Raw genomic sequence first — 18,374 nt, 5'->3', positions numbered from 1 at the left:
TTACGAGCGCGAAACTCGTCGGAAGCCATTTCAATTGCTCTTCTGCGGGCGTGTTTTTCGTTTTTATTCTGCGCGCTCAGCGGCTTTGGGAGTGTGCCGTTTCCATTCAACTTACACAGGCTCTCTGTCATAGGTGGCAGTAATCCGTTCAGCAACCTCGAAAAGACGTCAGTGCTTCAAGAGGTACGTGATTGCTACTTTACAATCGCCATTAAATGTGCTTTGTTGTAAATGCTATAAGCGCCTGTAGCAGATCGTGTAGCCTGTACCCACCCCTTGGTTTCGTTCTCCGTTTTGAGAAATACGTACATTGACAGCGGCTTACGTGCTGACCGATTGCGTCATGTGTAGCTAGGTGTCATTGCTATAAACGCAGGTAACCATGCAAAGCGAGTATTCTGGCCGAGTTTCATACTCTCTTAACTGATGTGCACAAGTGATATTGAGGTACATATTTTTTCTACATGTCGTCTGGGCCTTTGTTTACATTTGCGAATTCGTGTAATGTTTTCTGGGGGGTACGCTATCGTTCCAGTGCAGTGACAGCATAAACCTGCTGTGGTAGTGACTGTCATGTTATGCGGTTTTATAAGCATTGTTATGAAATGTACTAGTGACCACTAACAGCATGATGTCATTCGTGGGATTCAGCACTGCAAGGAAAACAAATGAAACTGTGCATTACAAAGCAAAAAGGGGATGCCATAATGTGATACACACAAATTGTTTATTGTAACCGTTGCATTAATGCATTAACATCATCACTCGCACTTGTGTTGTGCTAACATGTTATATGCAATGTTACGAATGTTGATGATCATGTTGTTTGCATCAGGCGCGGACTTTCAACGAGACTCCTGTTCACCCACGGAAATGTGCGGAGATACTCACCAAGATCCTATACCTGCTGAATCAGGTATGCAGGCATGCCTTTGCATACAATTCACTGAAAAGTCTAGACTTTTGGAGCACTTGACAAAGAGAGTTGTGTATAGTAATGAAAGGTAAACACTGCTTCGCTGTACACTACCTTGGGGACTAAAGCAGTTTTGACAGGCAAATCTAAGCTTCAAGCAGCTTCTTCCATCATCTATCCTGTTGCATGACTGTCGTCTGCTGTGCTGCTACTGATTGCACGGCTTAATGTAGCAACATGGCAGACGACCGAGCAAGCCAGAGTGAGTGCCAAAACTTAGCAATGTCCTGCTTCCGTGTGATGACCACCTTCTCAGATAAAATCCAAGGCACGTCCTTGCACAGAGATCATTCACACCGATTCCAGGGTTCTTTGCACTACGAACATCATATTCTCTATTGCAATGGTCAGAGGTTCGCACGAACCCTGGTGCTTCTGTGGCATGATGTCACGACACATACAGCTCCTGGCTGCCAGTATTGGAACTAGTTCGTAGAAAGCTATTACAGCAAATTATCTAGGGTGCTCAGAGGCTTGCCAGTATCTTTTCTATGGTTTGGAGGTCCAAAACCTTCCTTTACCACAAAAAATCAATAAGTTGAAAATGTCGTACCAGTACTCCTTTCTCCTTTTAATAAAAGAACATATAGATAGTTTTAAAAAATATTTATTTTCTACCTAAATGTGCAAAATGCATTAAGAATAAGCATAAGCAATAAAAAAAATATTTTGTGCAAACATTTTCAGCAATAGGGGGGACACACCAAGCAGAAAACTGGAAGTGGGCTTTTGGAATTTGTAAGGACAGCTCTCGTTATATCTGTATTATTGGTGTACATTTCATTTGCTTTACGTCACATGTTCAGCAGCACTGCAGCTAGAGATTTTGCGTCGATCTGTCTCCTCTGACCATGCTTTCAAAAGAAAGCGAGTCGCATGCCAAACTTCTTTCTCCTCATCCCATGTTCCAGCTCTAAACCAACAAATGGTGCTTGCTGTGCGTCATTCAGTGTTGACAAAACATTTAGCCAGAAACTTCGTTCTCATTATCGAAACTCGGCATGAAAAAATTTTTTTTTCTGGTATGTTGCCTGTAGGCAACACTCATCAGTAAAGGATTAAGAGCAAAATGCTTGTTTACATCTGCTACAGAACAACATTAAAAATGAGTGAATAAATAAGTAAACAAACAGTTGGAATCTTGAGGAAAGACGACTTTTTAATACCTTTCATCAAATTTTAGTATAATTGACTTTAATACTAGTATTTCCCAAAGTTTGAGGTTTGCAAGTTTGCATGCTTATTTTAGAAGTATGTTTAACTGAGTCTGCATGGCCTTGGCACCAACAGGGGGAAGTCCTTGGGACAAGGGAGGCCACGGATGCCTTCTTTGCTATGACGAAGCTGTTCCAGTGCCGGGATCCAGTGCTCCGGCGTCTGGTCTACCTAGGCATCAAGGAGCTCTCCAAGGTTGCCGAGGATGTCATCATTGTGACCAGCAGGTGAGCTGCAAGACTTTTGGGAACCATGTGCACAGTAGAACCTAGCTGGTGTGCTTTTTGTGGAAAAGAACATGAGAACCAGGAAAGCTTAATAGCCTGTTTATGAGATCTTTCCCAGGATCACACAGTTGCAACATAGTGGCGAGAAAAATGTAGCAATCGGGGACCATCAGCTGCATTATGGTATTATATTACCTTCATTTGCAACATCATAAAAATATTTGTTGCACCTTGAATGCCTTCGCCACAAAAAGAAAAAAACTTTAAATTGTTTTTGCTCTTATCATTTTTAGCATGTTTTCTTCAGGTTACATGCAATATCATTAAGTTGGAAGTTTGTGCTCAGCTACATCACTTTCTTTTTGGTCTGTGTTTCTTTGTATCAAAGTCTTAATATGTAATGCAACAAACGCTTTAGTGAGGTATTACCTAAAAGCCTAGCAGCAGGCTTTTTCAATCAATCATCGTAAGGAGTCTGGATGGTGTAAAACTACCAGGATGCGCAACGCATTCCTTGGGGCTCTGAATTGAGTGTCATTTTTATCTCCTGTACAGTACCGTGCTTTGGCTGCACGTTAAGGAGTCCCAGCTGGTCAAAATTTACCTGGAGCCCTCCACTACGGCATCCCTCATCAACTGCTGTGACATATTCAGGACATTAAAATCCACATGATAATTTAATTTTATGAACAGTCACACACTGCATTGGGTGCCTCTCTAAACACAAACGGAAACCTAATTATGACACTATACACATAGGTTTGCTGCTTGTAGGCATAGAAAAAGCAAGTTCGTATGGTTTTTATTCACCGAGAAACATGCTGGTGTCAAAATAAGTATTAGTATCATAAGAAGCCAATAAACACTAACACAAAGGAAAACATAAGGGAAATTACTTGTGCTTAATAAATTAAATAAATAAACAATTAATTAATGGAAATGAAAGTGTATGAAAAAACAACTTGCTGCAGGTGGGGAACGATCCCATAACCTTCGATCGTTCCCTACCTGCGGCAAGTTGTTTTTTCATCCACTTTCATATCCATTAATTTATCGTTTATTTTATTGTTTATGTATTTTCTCTGAAGAAGGAAAATTCATCTTGGGTGCAGGAAATTTTTTTTTTTTCCAGGACAAAATGTTGTGCAGCTTTTTTTCTGAGAAAGCAGATGGGTTTTCTTTGTAGCTTTGTGCTACAGTTGGGTGGGTGACAATTTTCCTTTTCATGGACCTTCCTCCACCTCGCGGGCTTTGGCAGGACTGACTCACCATGTCTTGAGTTGATGAGATTTGGCTTTGATTGTGACCACATTCCTCATTTTGTTTTCCAGTTTAACCAAGGACATGACCGGCAAGGTGAGATCTCATGTCGGGACCAATTTGGGCGTTCAGTGCTCACTGTAAACACTTTTCTTGGCAGGAGGACCTTTACCGTGCAGCTGCAATACGGGCGCTTTGCAAGATCACCGATGTAAGTGCATTCACTCAGGCAAGATGTTCACTTCGGACACAAAAATTTCAGGATAAGCTTATTAAGCTGTGAGCAGGCAGTTTGCTCCAAATTAGCATGAGAAGGAGGTGGGAGGGAGAATTCATTGAATATTATAGCTTTTCTGAGACTCTTTTTTTTTTTTTTCTGAACTTACATTGAAGGGGCAACTTTAAACAGGCATGTAAAATTAGCTTGAATGACTTGGCAGTTCAACTGCAGAGCGCATTTTGAGAACTTTTCGTGTAGCTGCGCATCAAATCACTATGTTGACTCCTGCCTGAAATTAGATGTGCTAACGGTATTTGTTGAGTTAAGGTGCAACTCTAGGCATTCACTGCTGAAAAGGAGATACTGCATTGCCTGCTCATAGCAATTGAAAAAGAGTGTGCCCATTTTTTAACGCTAATTAGAAGAGGCATTATGGCAGAATTTCGCGGCAATGAACTACCTGAAATAAGGCCCCTTGGTGTCATTGTATATGTGCCTATTTCTTGCATGTAGAAGAAAATACGCTGCACAGTGATATTTTTTTTTGTCTTGGTTATAATAGCCAAGGTGTTAAAAAACACAGCAACCCTGTGCAATCTGCAGTACACTCAGGGCAATAACCGCAGCCCTAATGGTCAAAATGTGTTATTGCTTTGGTTTAATTACATTAGTACTTGTCTTCTGTATGGTTATAAATTGGTCATAGTGTTCTTGCAAGCAACTCGTCACACGAAATTCAGGATGAGTGCTCCAAGAAAGTTTCCTGTTAAGAAAATAATTTGTGTTTTTTATTTTGCTTGCAGACTATCAGGCTTGTACGATATTGGCAATGGCCACAGCCAACTATAGTATTTTCCTGTCATCATTTCTATATTGCATGTTCTGAAAAGCCCCCACTACGGCCAGTATAGCCCCCCATGTTGCTTTTAGATGATAGACCCCATAGTTAATCGTTCAGTCATTATCTTGCATGAATGTGTGCTTTGTTCAACCATTGCTGGATTGAATATGACCCAGCAGCAAACATGTTTACAGAAGCGGCATTTCTCTTTCCATTACAGAGCAGCATGCTTCAGGCAATTGAGCGTTACATGAAGCAGGCCATTGTCGACAAGAACTGTGGGGTGTCCAGTGCTGCCTTAGTGTCATCCCTGGTAAGCAGGTTCTCCTCTGTGTGTTAGAGTTCTTCAAGCAAGTGGGCTTTCTTCTTGGGCAACACCGCGCACATTTATTATGCAAAGGGGTACCATTGTAACTGTACTTGGCACACTTTATTTAGGCCGCATGTGTGAAACTACCTTCTAGCTGCAGGGTGTGGCAATGGATGCTTTAAACTTTATGAAAAGAGCAGAATGTGTTGCAGGTGGATTGTACGAAATACAGCATCGAGCAATCCACTAAATGATTGTAGCACTCGCAGACTCTACATGTCGTTCGGGGGGGGGGGCTCATGTTGCAGTGTGGCCTCCTCCTTATAGAATTTATCGAGGGATCAAATACATGAATAATGACTGCATTGCCATTGCCAAAGATGCTGCAAACGAATTTTTTAACGCTACGCACTGTCAAGACAAGTAAAATATCCATTTTTTTTTCATATAAGAATATACTTGTATGCCCTAAATATTGTGCCCGAAATTACTGATATCAATGCTTCCATGTCTTTTGCCTATTTAATAAATAAAGAACATATCATACGAACTTTAGAACTGTATCTGTTCGAAACCAGCAAAGCAGTGGCTGCCTCTGATATGAGAAATGTAAAGGCTGTGAAATGAACAAGTTGAGGACAAATATTTTAAGGGAGCTTTGTAATTCAAGAACCTTGTTTACATGTTTGTACATAATTTTGAACATGTTTGAACGGCCAGGGAAAAATCTCAGTGACGCTGTCCTTTGTTCTAATGTATTGCACAGGCGAAGCTGTCACCGGTCGTGTATTGTAATTGCCCCGAAATTAGTCGCAACAGAGAGCACATATAGCAGGCAGGCTTTTTGCAAAATATATGAGGGCGAGTAAAATGAAAGTGAGCCAGTGCGAATATATGACAAACGGGGTACTTTATTTAAAGTAGTCTTCATGATCATTTAGACATTTGTCCCACTGACTAATGAGTCGCGTGATCCCCATCTCATAAAACTCCTTGGGTTGCTGCTTCAAAAAGTCTGTTACTGAGTCTTTCACGTCATCGTCTGACACGAATCTGGTTCCCTTGAGCTGTTTCTTCAATTGCCACAAAATGTGTAAGTCGCAAGGCGACAGGTCTGGGCTGCATGGCGGATGTTGCAGTGTTTCCCACTTGAACTTTCCCAGTTATGTCTTAACCACATTGGCGACATGGGGCGGGCATTGTCGTGGAGAAAGATGACCCCATTTGTCAATTTTCCGCATCATTTGTTCTTGATTGTGACATGCAGCCTATCCGGCATTTCACAATATCGGAAATGATTGATAGTCTCTCCAGGTTTAGCAAATTCAATCAGTAATGGCCCCTGACGATCGAAAAAAAAAAAAAGTCAACACCTTTTCTGCGGAAATGACTACCTTTGCCTTCTTTGGGGTTGGTGAATTTGAATGTTCCCATTATATAATAGAAATATATTATGCGTGCGAGGCCAGAGGGGATGCAGGTAGAACTGTAGAGAAGAGAAGAAGGAGAGGGAGGAGAAGAGGCAGTTCCCATACAAGAGAGGAGAGGGAGGTGTCTTGAGAAGGCAAGGAGGCTCCACTACTACTATACAACAGTGGTTGTTGGGAAACAGGTTCAAGGTACAGTACAGTACGTTGCTGCTATTTGTGAAAAATAAACGCCATGCAGGTATGTCAAGCAGGCAACTTACGCAGGGCATGCAGAAGCAGAGCCACATTAATTAAAGCGCACCGCAGGGTCCAGGAGACACTACGGAAGCGGTCGACTGTAAAATCAACACTTCTATGCCCGCTGCATTACCTTTGCGGCTATGACATTGCTAGAGGTCGTGGATTTGATTCCAATTGCAGCAGCCACATTTCGACGGGGGCAAAATAGAAAACGCACATGCACTTAGATTTGGAACACGTTAAAGAACATCACGGTGTCAAGATTAATCTATGGCTTGCCTCATAATCTGGGTGTGGTTTTGGCACGTACAGCCCCACAATCCGATTCAAGTGTAATACTTCTGCCACAATGTGATGTGCCATGTGAGGCAATGACAATGCTCAACCCTCTTAGAGGTTATAAAATATGCCGCACAACAACACCTCAAGCAAACACCTCTCCCTGTGTGTTCTGTGTACTGCGCAGACAAACAGCAGTGGTGCATGCAAGGTAACATGTAACATCAACTCACCACTCTCGTGTTAGCCTAAACGTTGAAAAAATTAAGCTTTAGCCATCAACATCACCGCCAATTTTCTTCAATCAAAGCATCCAGCATGGAAAGCTTCGCTTACGTCGATTCCCACAGTGCGTGGGATCTGCATAATTTTTTCTTCTGGGACTACCAGCCTGAAAGCGCACTTGCTTTACTAAACTTTGCAAACTTTTTTTAGCAGCTTTAGTTTTAGCTGTTGCAGCTGTTCGTTGCAATGCTGACAGGCCGACTAGCTCGTAAGAAACACCTGTTGATGTTCCTTTCTAGTTCTCTGAACTTGCGTCCTCTTCCCATTTGCCTTTCTTCAACCAAACTTCCGAAGTCTGTAAATTGCTACCAGACCAAGTTTGAGCATACATATGTATTTTTATGCAGCATCTGATGTTTGTCAGCCCAGACGTTGTGAAGCGGTGGGTGAACGAGGCACAAGAAGCAGTCAACTCTGACAACATCATGGTTCAGGTGCGTGGTAAAATCATCCGGGCCTTTTGTTAAAGCTCAATGACAGTAGATCAAAAAACCTTCTGTTACTATGAAAGCAGCTTTAGGAAAAGCCCGTTTATGTCAGTCGTGCAAAGCTCCATTGCTATCATGTTATAACCAGATTTGCTTGGCCATGTGTGGATATAATCTGTCGTGGTGGCGTGTAGCATTGCACTGCTAAGACAGAGGGCGCGGGATCTAATCCCAGCCGTGCATAGGGTGCTCGTTAAAGAATCCCAGGTGATTAAAATTAATCTGGAGTCTCTCACTACGCTGTGCCGCATAATCCCATTGTGGTTTTTGCAAGTAGAATCCCAGAATTTGTGTAGATTTAGCACTATCGCAACCCTTCGCTGTGTTTTTGAGGATCACATCATGTCATGTCATAAAAAAAATGACAATGCAGACTGGCGGATACTGGTAGAAATATCATGATGTGGCATGCATGAGCCAGTGACGAAAAGAATGGATCTGTAGAAGAATAATAAAGAAATCTGACCCCTAATAATTCTGTTTTTATCCATGCGAAGCAATCTCCGAAAAGTTTTTGCAGCCTTCATAAACATTCCAATTTCATAGTGTCTGAGATAATGCAGCTAACGGGGTGTAACCCTGATTATTGGCTGTAATGGTTATGATGGAAGCATATTTTTGTGCTCTGAAGAAATGGGCGAAAAATGTTAATTTCCTGTTTACAGTTCCACGCCCTGGGCCTGCTCTACCACATTCGCAAGAGCGACCGATTGGCAGTCTCCAAACTGGTCACCAAGTATGCCCGATCAGCTCTCAAGTCACCTTATGCAGTTTGTATGCTGGTGAGTGGGGACGAACAAAGAATGCACTTAATAGGTGTAAAAGGGGTGCTGCAATATATTTTAACATTAGGATGAAATAATTTGCTTCATATCTTGCTCACTGCATCTCCGAAGGATTAATGTGAAAAGAAGGAAATCTACGCTTTCAAATTGGAGTTGGTCACCTGGAGGTTCCATAATACATACTGTGGTATCTATCACATAACAAAACTCTCATGAATTTGTTTTCCTTAGTTTTCCTTGGGTGATATTGAATATAAGTTGAATATAAGTCTTCCTTGATGCCTAAGTAAGTGCATATAAAAGTCATGCCGTCAGATCTTCTTTCAAGGTTTTTTATTTCCTCATTTGTTGCTTCTACCAGTGTTACTGTGTGCTACTTTTTGCAGCAGTGCATTGGAACATATGCATTGAAAGTTGATATGTCATGATAGCCACAGCCTTTTTTATTTGGTATCCATTTGTGCCTTAGGTAAGCCAGTGGTCAGTGCCTCAAGGGCCACTTGTAGGCAGTGAACACCACCAGCACTCACTGGCATCTCATGACCTATGGCTGGCATAGAAAATTGCCGCATCATGATAATATTATGAGGGTTCCATGGAACAATTTCTCTTGCAAATTATGTTTGAATTTCAATTTTCTCACTCCTCCTTGAACTTGTGAACATGAATAAAAACTACATTAAATTGAACTGTTGAGCAAGAAGTCCTCGTTTTTTAAACTTTTGTCCCATCTTCTCTTCCTCTTCCTATCTTCATGCAGATCCGAATTGCAAGCAAGCTGATAGAAGAAGACGGCGTTGGGTGAGTTTGGCAGCCTCTCGATAGAAAGTTTTACGAGAGCTGAATGTCTTATTCTTGATTCTTTTAAATCAATAAAACATAGCACAAGGCACCAGAAAAATCTTATCACTAATCTGACTCTGAGTGTGACCTTCGAGCTTCATGGCACTGTAGTGTTCCCATTGCCTCGCTGATAACTTTGGTGGCATGGGAGACTAAGGTGATGCCTAGATAACATATGTTCTGCTTTATCTGGAGGCTGTTAACCCAGGCAGCACACCAAAAATGGTCCAAGTATGGCCCAATTCTGTCAGAAATTGGTACCAATCTTCAACCTGTGCTGGCATATTGGCAAAGTGCAACCCAACCCAATGCTGGCCCAGAGTTAAAGCCAAGATTGGGCAAATATTATGCCAATGCAGCAGCCATTTTGCTGCTAATGTAGTACCAGCATTGAGCCATATCATTGCCATTATTAATCCGAGTTTTGAGCCAGTGCCCTTTCCTAGACGAATATTGTAAGTACGCTGGCTCTAGAGTACGCAGCCATTTTTACCGTGATCCTTCTGGTAGTGTAATTTTGGTAGCAATTGTCCCCGGGGAGTAAGCTGTCTCAGTCTCCCTCAATAGCAGCTAGGAAAGCTCGACAGAAATGCATGTCAAGAAGCAGAAGTCCTCTATACATGCAAATAATAATAATAATATAATACTGAAATTCACTTTGTGGCAGTTTATTTATGAATAAATTTGCACAAACAGGCATGTTCCGTGGACCTGAATGGTTGACGCTCGGTCATGTTCAAACAGTTTATTTACAGACAGGCTCCAGAGAGCCAGTTCTCGTGAAGCTAGATGGATGGCGGTGGATCAGGCAGGGCCCCAAGGATAGGAATTTGGCAAGGTGCCGAGGACGGTGGGCTGGCCAGGGCTTTCAGGGCTGGGAGTTTGGCATAATAGGTAGGCTGGTCGGTCAGTGCTCGGATGACGGCAGGCTGGTCAGGCCCCGAGGACCGCGATAATGCGGTGGTTTCGTTGGATTTGCAACCACTTCCCAGAGTGACTTCATCCTTACTTGGCGGAGATGCTTGCATTGGAAAATAAAACTAAATATTGTTGGAGATGTCGGCATGACAAATGTATGTGGCAATGTTTTCATGTTGAAAATCACCATACTGCAAGAACAGAAGTTTGAGCAAAGAGTTCGAAGGGGTGAATGCAGAACTATTGCTGCAAAAGATTCATCAGGTAACACTTAACTATTTCAACATATATGGCGTATTTCATAGAATGTGAAACAGAAAATATTTAGAACACAAAATGCGCAGGATCCGTCTGTCTTGTTTACACCCCACACCTAGTCATACTAGCACTTTCTAATAAAAAAATTGCAGCAGAACTTACTACAACACATATAGCCTAGTTTCGAAATAGTGTCGACACAATGCGTCCTTCGTACAAAATTTTTCATGTGAAATCCGAGAAGTTGTGTCAGGAAGCACTAGCAAAAGTAGGCATTTATTATACGGAAAGAAAAAAAATGTTGCCGTGTGTGCTTGCAGGAAATTATGTTTGACCTAGAACAGTGAGAAGTGCAGTTCCTCGGCATGACTAGCAGGATCAGGCAGTGCACATGGCATGATAAAATCAAAGTCCTGGAATTTAGTTGAAATTCACAAACAGAGATGGGTACTGTGTTCTACTGTGGGCACTATTCAAAGGCTGTGAATAAGAGAAGCTAGGTAGCTGCAGGCACTCTACATTAGCCAGGGCTGTTTCAGTAATATATATACCGCATGGCATTGTTTGGGTTGGCAGCAGTTTATAATTTTCATCCTAAAACATCACAAAAGAATTGTCAACTGAGCTCACAGCATTTATGCTCAGTTAAAGTTGATGGATCTATACGAGCAGTTTATCAGCACCTAAATTTCCACGGGCAAGAAATAAATAAAATAAGAGCATATTTCAATGATTCTTTCGGCTGTGCGCTCACTTACTGCGATAGCAGCATTTTCCAGTTGTGAAAACCACCATTTCACTGATGAGCCTGGTTCATCTGGGTGGTGATGACCAGGCTCATCTGGGTGCGTGGGGGGAAGGGGGGGCTAAAGGATGGAGAGTTAGGCTGAAAAAAAAAAGAAGAAGAAGAAGAAGCGGGAATGCGCTGTGCCAAAGACAGGCAAGGACGAGAGGGTGTTGACACGGACAAGCGCAAACTTTCAACAAATTTTTCTTTCTGCCAGGGGCATCCATACAAGGAGCTTACTACACGTGCATTAACAAGCAAATCTATTGGAATAGGAGCATGATGATTATGTCGCCACAACATACCATCCATGCAAAAAAAACAACTTTTGCTAATACATATGTGCTCCATCTCGAGGCAATATAAAACTGTTCCATCAGCTCTGTGCCACCGCAATTCTCAATTCTCCTCAGAATCCCGATTCTGCCAAGCCGCGGAGCGCACATGCAAAATATACAATTCGCAGGAAAATGTGCAATGCCATTGTTTCTTATGGAAAGTTCATGTTCCCAGGCACGATCAATAAAGCAGTGGCCAGTTTGCCCAATATACGATTTCCCCTGCTTGCTACGTTGTGCATTGGCTTTTCTCTTTAGGGGGCCACATTTTCATGAAGGCAAAGTGCAGAAACGGCCGTGTACCACGTGTGGGGTTCACGTGGAGGAACCACAGGTGGTTAGGATAAATCATAAGTCCCCTCCCCCTACAAGCCCCACTATGACGCGCCTCACAATCACATTGTGGTTTAGACACGTAAAACCCCATATTTTAAGTTTGTATTTACATTTTTAAACACCACTTAAGCTTAATAACACATTTGCTTACTTCAAGCCCTGTGGTGTTCCAATAAAACCAGCTTAGTAACCCATGTTGGCAAATCCACATGAATGTCAGTCCAATAATTCCCGCCTTTTTCAACGGCACCGCTAATATTGTTTGTCGCATGTGCAAACAGGGCCAGTGCTGGATCTCTATCATAGTGGCTCAGCCAATATTCGATTCACGCTGTTTATCTTAGGCCATCATTGGGCAAGGAATCAGAATAGCACAGCCCATATTGGAACCACGATGTTAACCTTAGGCCATCGGGCCAGGAACTGCCACTGCGTATCGAACCTTGGCGAGAGCTGACATGCTGCCTGGGAAGTTGAGAGAGATAACTGCATTAACTTTCTTCTTTCCTCAACCAGCCCATCTCTTGGCATCAAATTATGCTGGTAGATTTGAAAAAAAAATGTGAGATTCCACTCTAACTAAGCTTTAATTGGCTGCCATTAGTGTTGTCTTATGCAGAGAGTTGGGTCTTAGGCCAATTTACCTTTTATATCTTTATTTTCTGAGTTATTGTGCTGAAAACTTGTAGATATATGTCACTTTTTGCACTCATTTTGAACATGAGTCTATTCCTGTTTGTCTCATTTGGTTCTAATTTTATACTAGTTTGCTTTACTTAATTTTTCAGATAATTTTCAAAGAATTGGTTCCTCCTGATTTTGCTCCATATCTTCTGAATAATGACACCAGTCCTATCCCGTGCTTACCTCATGTCCTTGCTCACAAAAAGCTCACTTCATAATACATGTGAAACCTTGGGACATGTTGAAGCATTAATCTCTTAGTTTAGCTTGTCTTTATATTTCCCTTACCTTTCATTTAAGGTACAACCACGTCTATTTTGGAAGTTCTAGATTTGTGGACTGTGTTTTAAATGGCTTTTCTTTTCATTGTTGCAGACCAGAGAGCCCCATGTTTGCATTTGTGGAAAGCTGCCTACGGCACAAAAGCGAGATGGTTATCTATGAGGCAGCACACGCCATCGTCAACCTGCGGTCGACCACCACCCGTGAGCTCACACCAGCCGTGTCAGTGCTCCAGCTCTTCTGCAGCTCGCCCAAGCCCACGCTGCGTTTTGCAGCTGTTCGCACGCTGAACAAGGCAAGGCCACATTTGGTGATGCGTAGAAAATGCTTGCTCAGCAACCCCCTGACCCTTTTCATCGACTGGTTCCAATGCGCTTTCCATTGTGTAGAACTAAAGGCGGTACCTGCCGTGAGAACAGCTGAACATTCAGGTGAAAACTCTGGTGCCCTTCCTGTCTTCCTGCCAGCAGAGATGATGTCACAGCCCTTGCCTACCGTGTCAACAAATCCTGCTTGCAGTGCACAAATATACAGCAGCAAGACAAATCACTCATTGGCATTCCTGCGAAACACTGGCCGCACTATAATACCACTAGAAATGCTCCATGCAGCAAGAAAGGAAGTGAGAAATAAACCGAGGCAAGAGGTTATCACAGCGTAAATGTCACATGTGGCCTCAGCTCTAGTATGGGAGAAAACGGGTATAAGTCACACTAGTTGCTACTACAGGAGAAAGTGTCAGTTGCGGCTAGGGTAGCTTGCTTCCTGGAAGCTGTGTAACTGGACTAAAATTTCCATAAAATCTGGTGTTTTTGACCTAAGTCGGTATACTCATGAGTACACATGAGATGGAGTAGATGTGGGTATGAACTGAGTGTGTGATTGGACATGAGTTTGAACGTGAGCGAGTGTGAGAGGACAGGAGTGTGGAGAAAAAGTGAGTGCACATCCTTAAAAAAATATCGGTGAGCGATTGTCTACATATTGTGCCAACCTGTGGTTGTGGGCCGCTTTAAAATTGCAGCAAGCTCACACATGAGGTGACTGAGCTATCAGGGAAAGCCAAGCTTGGAAGCTGTGCAGTCAATTAAGCATTAGACAGAAGCTGCATAACTGCAAGCTGCAAAGAGTAGCCTCACAACTTTCAGCTACACAGTTCAGTTACAACTTGAAGTTGTGAAGTGTAGCCATTAAAATTTCCAGTGTATGCAGTATAACCAAAATTTCTGTCAGGGTCTGGTTTGGGGCCTTTTAGAATGGTGAAACTCAGCTGCGAGGCAACTGAGCTTTGCTAGAAAGCCCATCTCTTAATGGCAAGAGGCACATATTTATTAATATTAAAGATTAATTCAGTGCAACGAAAGGATATGGCAATAATGGTGCAGACAGGTGAAACAATGAGAAAGATTATCTGGGGATTTTAGATTCAGTAGTCTTATCCACAGCAACAATGCATTTCCACATAGCGTATCTGTGCAAACATGACTTTTGGTTTCTGTGCATATGGTCTCTTGGTGTAGCACATTGCACCTTAATTAATATTATCACATTAATATTTAATATTTATCACATATTAATATTTATCACAGTGCATGGGACAATTATAAAACATTGGTAATTGGAACCATCACAGCACAAGAGATAATGTGTCACGGGGAAGTGCTTATGCTTGGGCCACAGCACTTGTGCTAAGGTTCCTGCGTGGACTTGAGTTGTGGTAATGGAGCGCCCATCGCACTATGCTAGAAGGCCTTATTTTAAGCCAGTTCATCTAGCTACTTTGTGCACCATTAGTTTTGTGTTCTGATCTTAACATATTTATTCATATTTTAGTTAATAAAGGTACCTGCAACTTTGTACTCGGGGTCATGTTATTCTGTTGAGGGTATAGTATTGTCCTAGCAGTGATGGCTTGGTGGAACTTTCTCAAAACTAGGTGGCAATGGCACACCCGGCAGCAGTCACAGCATGCAACCTGGACTTGGAGAACCTGATCACGGATGTGAACCGATCCATCGCGACACTGGCCATCACAACGCTGCTCAAGACGGGCAGCGAGAGCAGCATAGAGCGGCTCATGAAGCAGATCACCTCCTTCATGTCTGACATCTCTGACGAGTTCAAGATTGTTGTCGTCCATGCGATCCGGTGAGCTTGGCTTTGTTTTCTTCTTTCTGGGAGACAGGTCTACAAAATAAAGGAGTGGAGCTGTGATTTCGTGCACATGAACATGCCACTGAGCTGCATGGCAGAGCAATTGCAGTGTCGTCATCACGCACGAAAATGATACACAACGATCGTGGGCGGGGTGTGCACGATTTGTTTAAGGTATTAAGAAGAATTGGAGAAACTGAGAGGCTCGGTTTATTGTTTGTAACCACCATATGTGGCCAACAGATGACGAAAACAGGTCATGTAATTGCCTGTTCGTTATAGTCTTTGACATTGTTTGAACACCACTGATCTGCCATTATTGCTAGGGTTGTTCACCTGACTCAGAGTCTGATAAGAAGAATAGAAAATTGAATGGAGCACTACAAAATATGGGCCCTGTGTACAACCTTGGTTTAGCAGTCCCAGGAAATGCTACATCTTGAATTTACACTGCATTGCTGCAAGGAGGGCAAATTCAGTCACTGAGGTCACGCTGATTGTGTGTTATTCTTGCTTGTGCATGTTAGAAGCATTCTGGTGCGATTGTGCGGCAACCAGATGCCACCTTCTCCATTGCAGGTCGCTGTGCCAAAAGTTCCCCCGCAAATTGCTGGTGTTGATGACATTCCTGGCATCAATGCTGCGGGATGAGGGCGGCTTTGAGTACAAGAAGGCCATTGTAGACACTGTCATTCACATCATTGAGGACAACCCAGAGGCGAAAGATGTTGGTGAGGTCTTAGCATTAGTTTTATTAATTCAAGCCAGTGCTTCTTCCCAACTGAAGTTGTATGTAAGAGCCAGAGGACGCCCTTGATTGTATGAAGGTGTCTTTCAATACATGGAGCTTTAGTTTCAGAATAAGCGGCCATGCCCAGTGTTGGGTGTCATATTACTGTACAGTAATTTGTGTGGTTTGTGAAGTTGACATGACCTATATATAGACAATGTATAACGGTGATCCAGCAACCTTCTGTCTCTGCCAGGTGAGCTTTTGGACAGTGCCATGCTCCCATAAATTGAGTATACTTGCTCTTGGGCAAAATAGTTACAATTCGTTACTGATGTGATCACAAAAGTCTTGGTTAACAGTAAATTGTTCTTTGTGAGAACAAAATCATTTGTGAAGTTATGAAGCAGTATGTACATCCAAAGGTGTCAAGCATGGCAGACGTTGTGTGACTAAAGTACCACAACTGACTCACCTAGAAAAAAATAATTTTAGGTGCATGTATGCACATGGCGCATTTGTGCTCAAACGTATGCATGTGGAGAACTTTCGTCACTGATGTATCTTAGTGGTTTAGTAGGAGAAGCTGCATAGGTCACAAGTGCAAACAGAAAAATAGGCAGGTTCCTTGAAGCAGATCTGTTTGTTTATGCAGTTGACCTGCCTCACTGTCATTACTGTAAGCAGAGTTTCCTACGTACATTGCTAGAGAAAAATCTGTCACTACGTGGCCACGGGAGGGCGCTGCAAGCTTGGGAATGGTGGATAGTATAGATGGACTTGTTCAAAGTTCGTCCATCCGACTTCTGTGGCTTTGCAATTTGAACATATTTATAAAAATACATATTGCATATTACATGCAGAAATTTGCAATGATAATGCATGCACACTGACTCTTATTGCCTCAGTGTGTTTAAAAATTGTGTGTGCTTGTAAATAAAAGTAAAGCGTAATAAATAAGGTGACAAAACATATGAATCTGCAGGCATGGAATTTGGACAAGTCCGTATACACTAAAACCTTGTTAATTCAGATTTCATGAGACTGAAAAAAATGTCCAAATTAAATGAATGTCAAATTATAGAGGGTATCAAGAAAACAAACAAGTGCGTACTATGTCAACATGCTTTTATTTAATGAATGAGCAAATCCTGTTTCTATATTGTACGAAAGCAGTGCAGAAGCGGCAATTCTTGTCATTGCAGGACTGATTTGCTCTCTTAGCCACGAAGGTCTCGCAGAGCTTCCTTCACAGTGCAGCCGCAATTCGTGGCTTTATCTGAGACATGCTTTTCACTCATGCATGCAAATCCCAATTACTTTTTCACCAGTGAGCTGATCACCAGCAGTCTGTCCGTTGCACTGTAGCCACTGCTCTTCATTCTCCACAGCTTTGCACCTAGCAAAAACAAAACTACTCTTTCTCGAAACCACTGTAGACAAAACCTTGACCGCTATTGATGCAATCGCGGATGGTGACTACGGAGTTATGAAGGTTCCTGGCCGACACATGCACCGACTCAAAATCAAACTACTGTTTTCCTGCAACCCCTGTGGACAAAACCATAGTGGCTCTCGATGCGATCATGGATGGTGACTACGCAGACTCCGCCAGTTTGTTTCATTTGGACGCTAGCACCGTTTTTCTCTTTTCCTTTTTTCTTTTTCTTTCCTTTCTACCTTTTTTCCTTTCTTTTTTTTTTCTTTTCCGTTCTTTCTCTTTTGCGGTGCTCACTAAGCTCTGAGAGTTGGCTGAATTAACCAGTGTGCAGCTAAATACGTTCGAATTAACGAGTTTGATTGCATTAGGTAATGCATACGCCTGCTGGAACGAGAGGACGAGTCCGAATTATCTGACTTTCTGAATTGATGAGGGTCTAATTAAAGAGGCTTTACTGTACTTCACATCTTATTCCCTTGGTAGCTGAAGGATCAGAGCACCAGTGTTCCTTTTAGTGGTGCAAGTTTGGAAACTCTGTGCCTGCAAGCACCTGCTGCAGTGTGAGCAAACCATCTCTTCCTGTACGACCTGCAGGGCTGTCGCACCTGTGTGAATTCATTGAGGACTGCGAGCACACAAGCCTGGCGGTGCGCATCCTCTGCCTGCTCGGCCGTGAGGGACCCCAGGGATCCACGCCATCCCGTTACATCCGCTTCATGTACAACCGGCTCATCCTGGAGAACTCCCCTGTGCGCGCCGGTGAGTCTCTCGCATGCTGCAGTGGGACTAGGGGGCCAAGCTTTAACCCTGTGAGGGTGACGCCCTTTCATTCCAGGTTTAAATGCCTCATAGTGGCTTACTTAAAAGAAAGAACAAGCCAATATATTTTGTAACTGATGAAAAGCTGCAAAATTTGTAAAAATGTGCATATGTTATACATGGTTGATTGTTTAATACCATATTTACTTGCGTAATGATTGCACTTTTTTGTCAAAAGAATTGACGCAAATTCAGGGGTGTAATCACTACACAGATTGAATTTTCCGC

The 18,374-nt window shown here is 42.6% G+C and overlaps 1 protein-coding gene across 4 annotated transcripts in view; it reads left to right on the top strand.

Moving 5' to 3' along the window:
• gammaCOP (coat protein (coatomer) gamma) overlaps positions 1 to 18,374 on the top strand; it is a 47,237-nt gene that overhangs the window by 769 nt on the left and 28,094 nt on the right. For all 4 annotated transcript variants that reach the window (XM_075669663.1, XM_075669667.1, XM_075669666.1 and 1 more), the window contains exons 2-14: positions 134 to 183; positions 836 to 916; positions 2,267 to 2,418; positions 3,750 to 3,774; positions 3,839 to 3,889; positions 4,960 to 5,052; positions 7,631 to 7,717; positions 8,437 to 8,553; positions 9,317 to 9,357; positions 13,096 to 13,297; positions 14,939 to 15,150; positions 15,736 to 15,887; positions 17,922 to 18,086. In XM_075669663.1, the coding sequence (XP_075525778.1) occupies positions 134 to 183; positions 836 to 916; positions 2,267 to 2,418; positions 3,750 to 3,774; positions 3,839 to 3,889; positions 4,960 to 5,052; positions 7,631 to 7,717; positions 8,437 to 8,553; positions 9,317 to 9,357; positions 13,096 to 13,297; positions 14,939 to 15,150; positions 15,736 to 15,887; positions 17,922 to 18,086 (1,428 nt within the window). The remainder of the gene's footprint in view (positions 1 to 133; positions 184 to 835; positions 917 to 2,266; positions 2,419 to 3,749; positions 3,775 to 3,838; positions 3,890 to 4,959; positions 5,053 to 7,630; positions 7,718 to 8,436; positions 8,554 to 9,316; positions 9,358 to 13,095; positions 13,298 to 14,938; positions 15,151 to 15,735; positions 15,888 to 17,921; positions 18,087 to 18,374) is intronic.

This window comes from Dermacentor variabilis, chromosome 9, assembly GCF_050947875.1.
Source record: "Dermacentor variabilis isolate Ectoservices chromosome 9, ASM5094787v1, whole genome shotgun sequence".
NCBI classification, from domain to species: domain Eukaryota; kingdom Metazoa; phylum Arthropoda; class Arachnida; order Ixodida; family Ixodidae; genus Dermacentor; species Dermacentor variabilis.
This window is presented reverse-complemented; position numbering and strand designations above follow the sequence as displayed.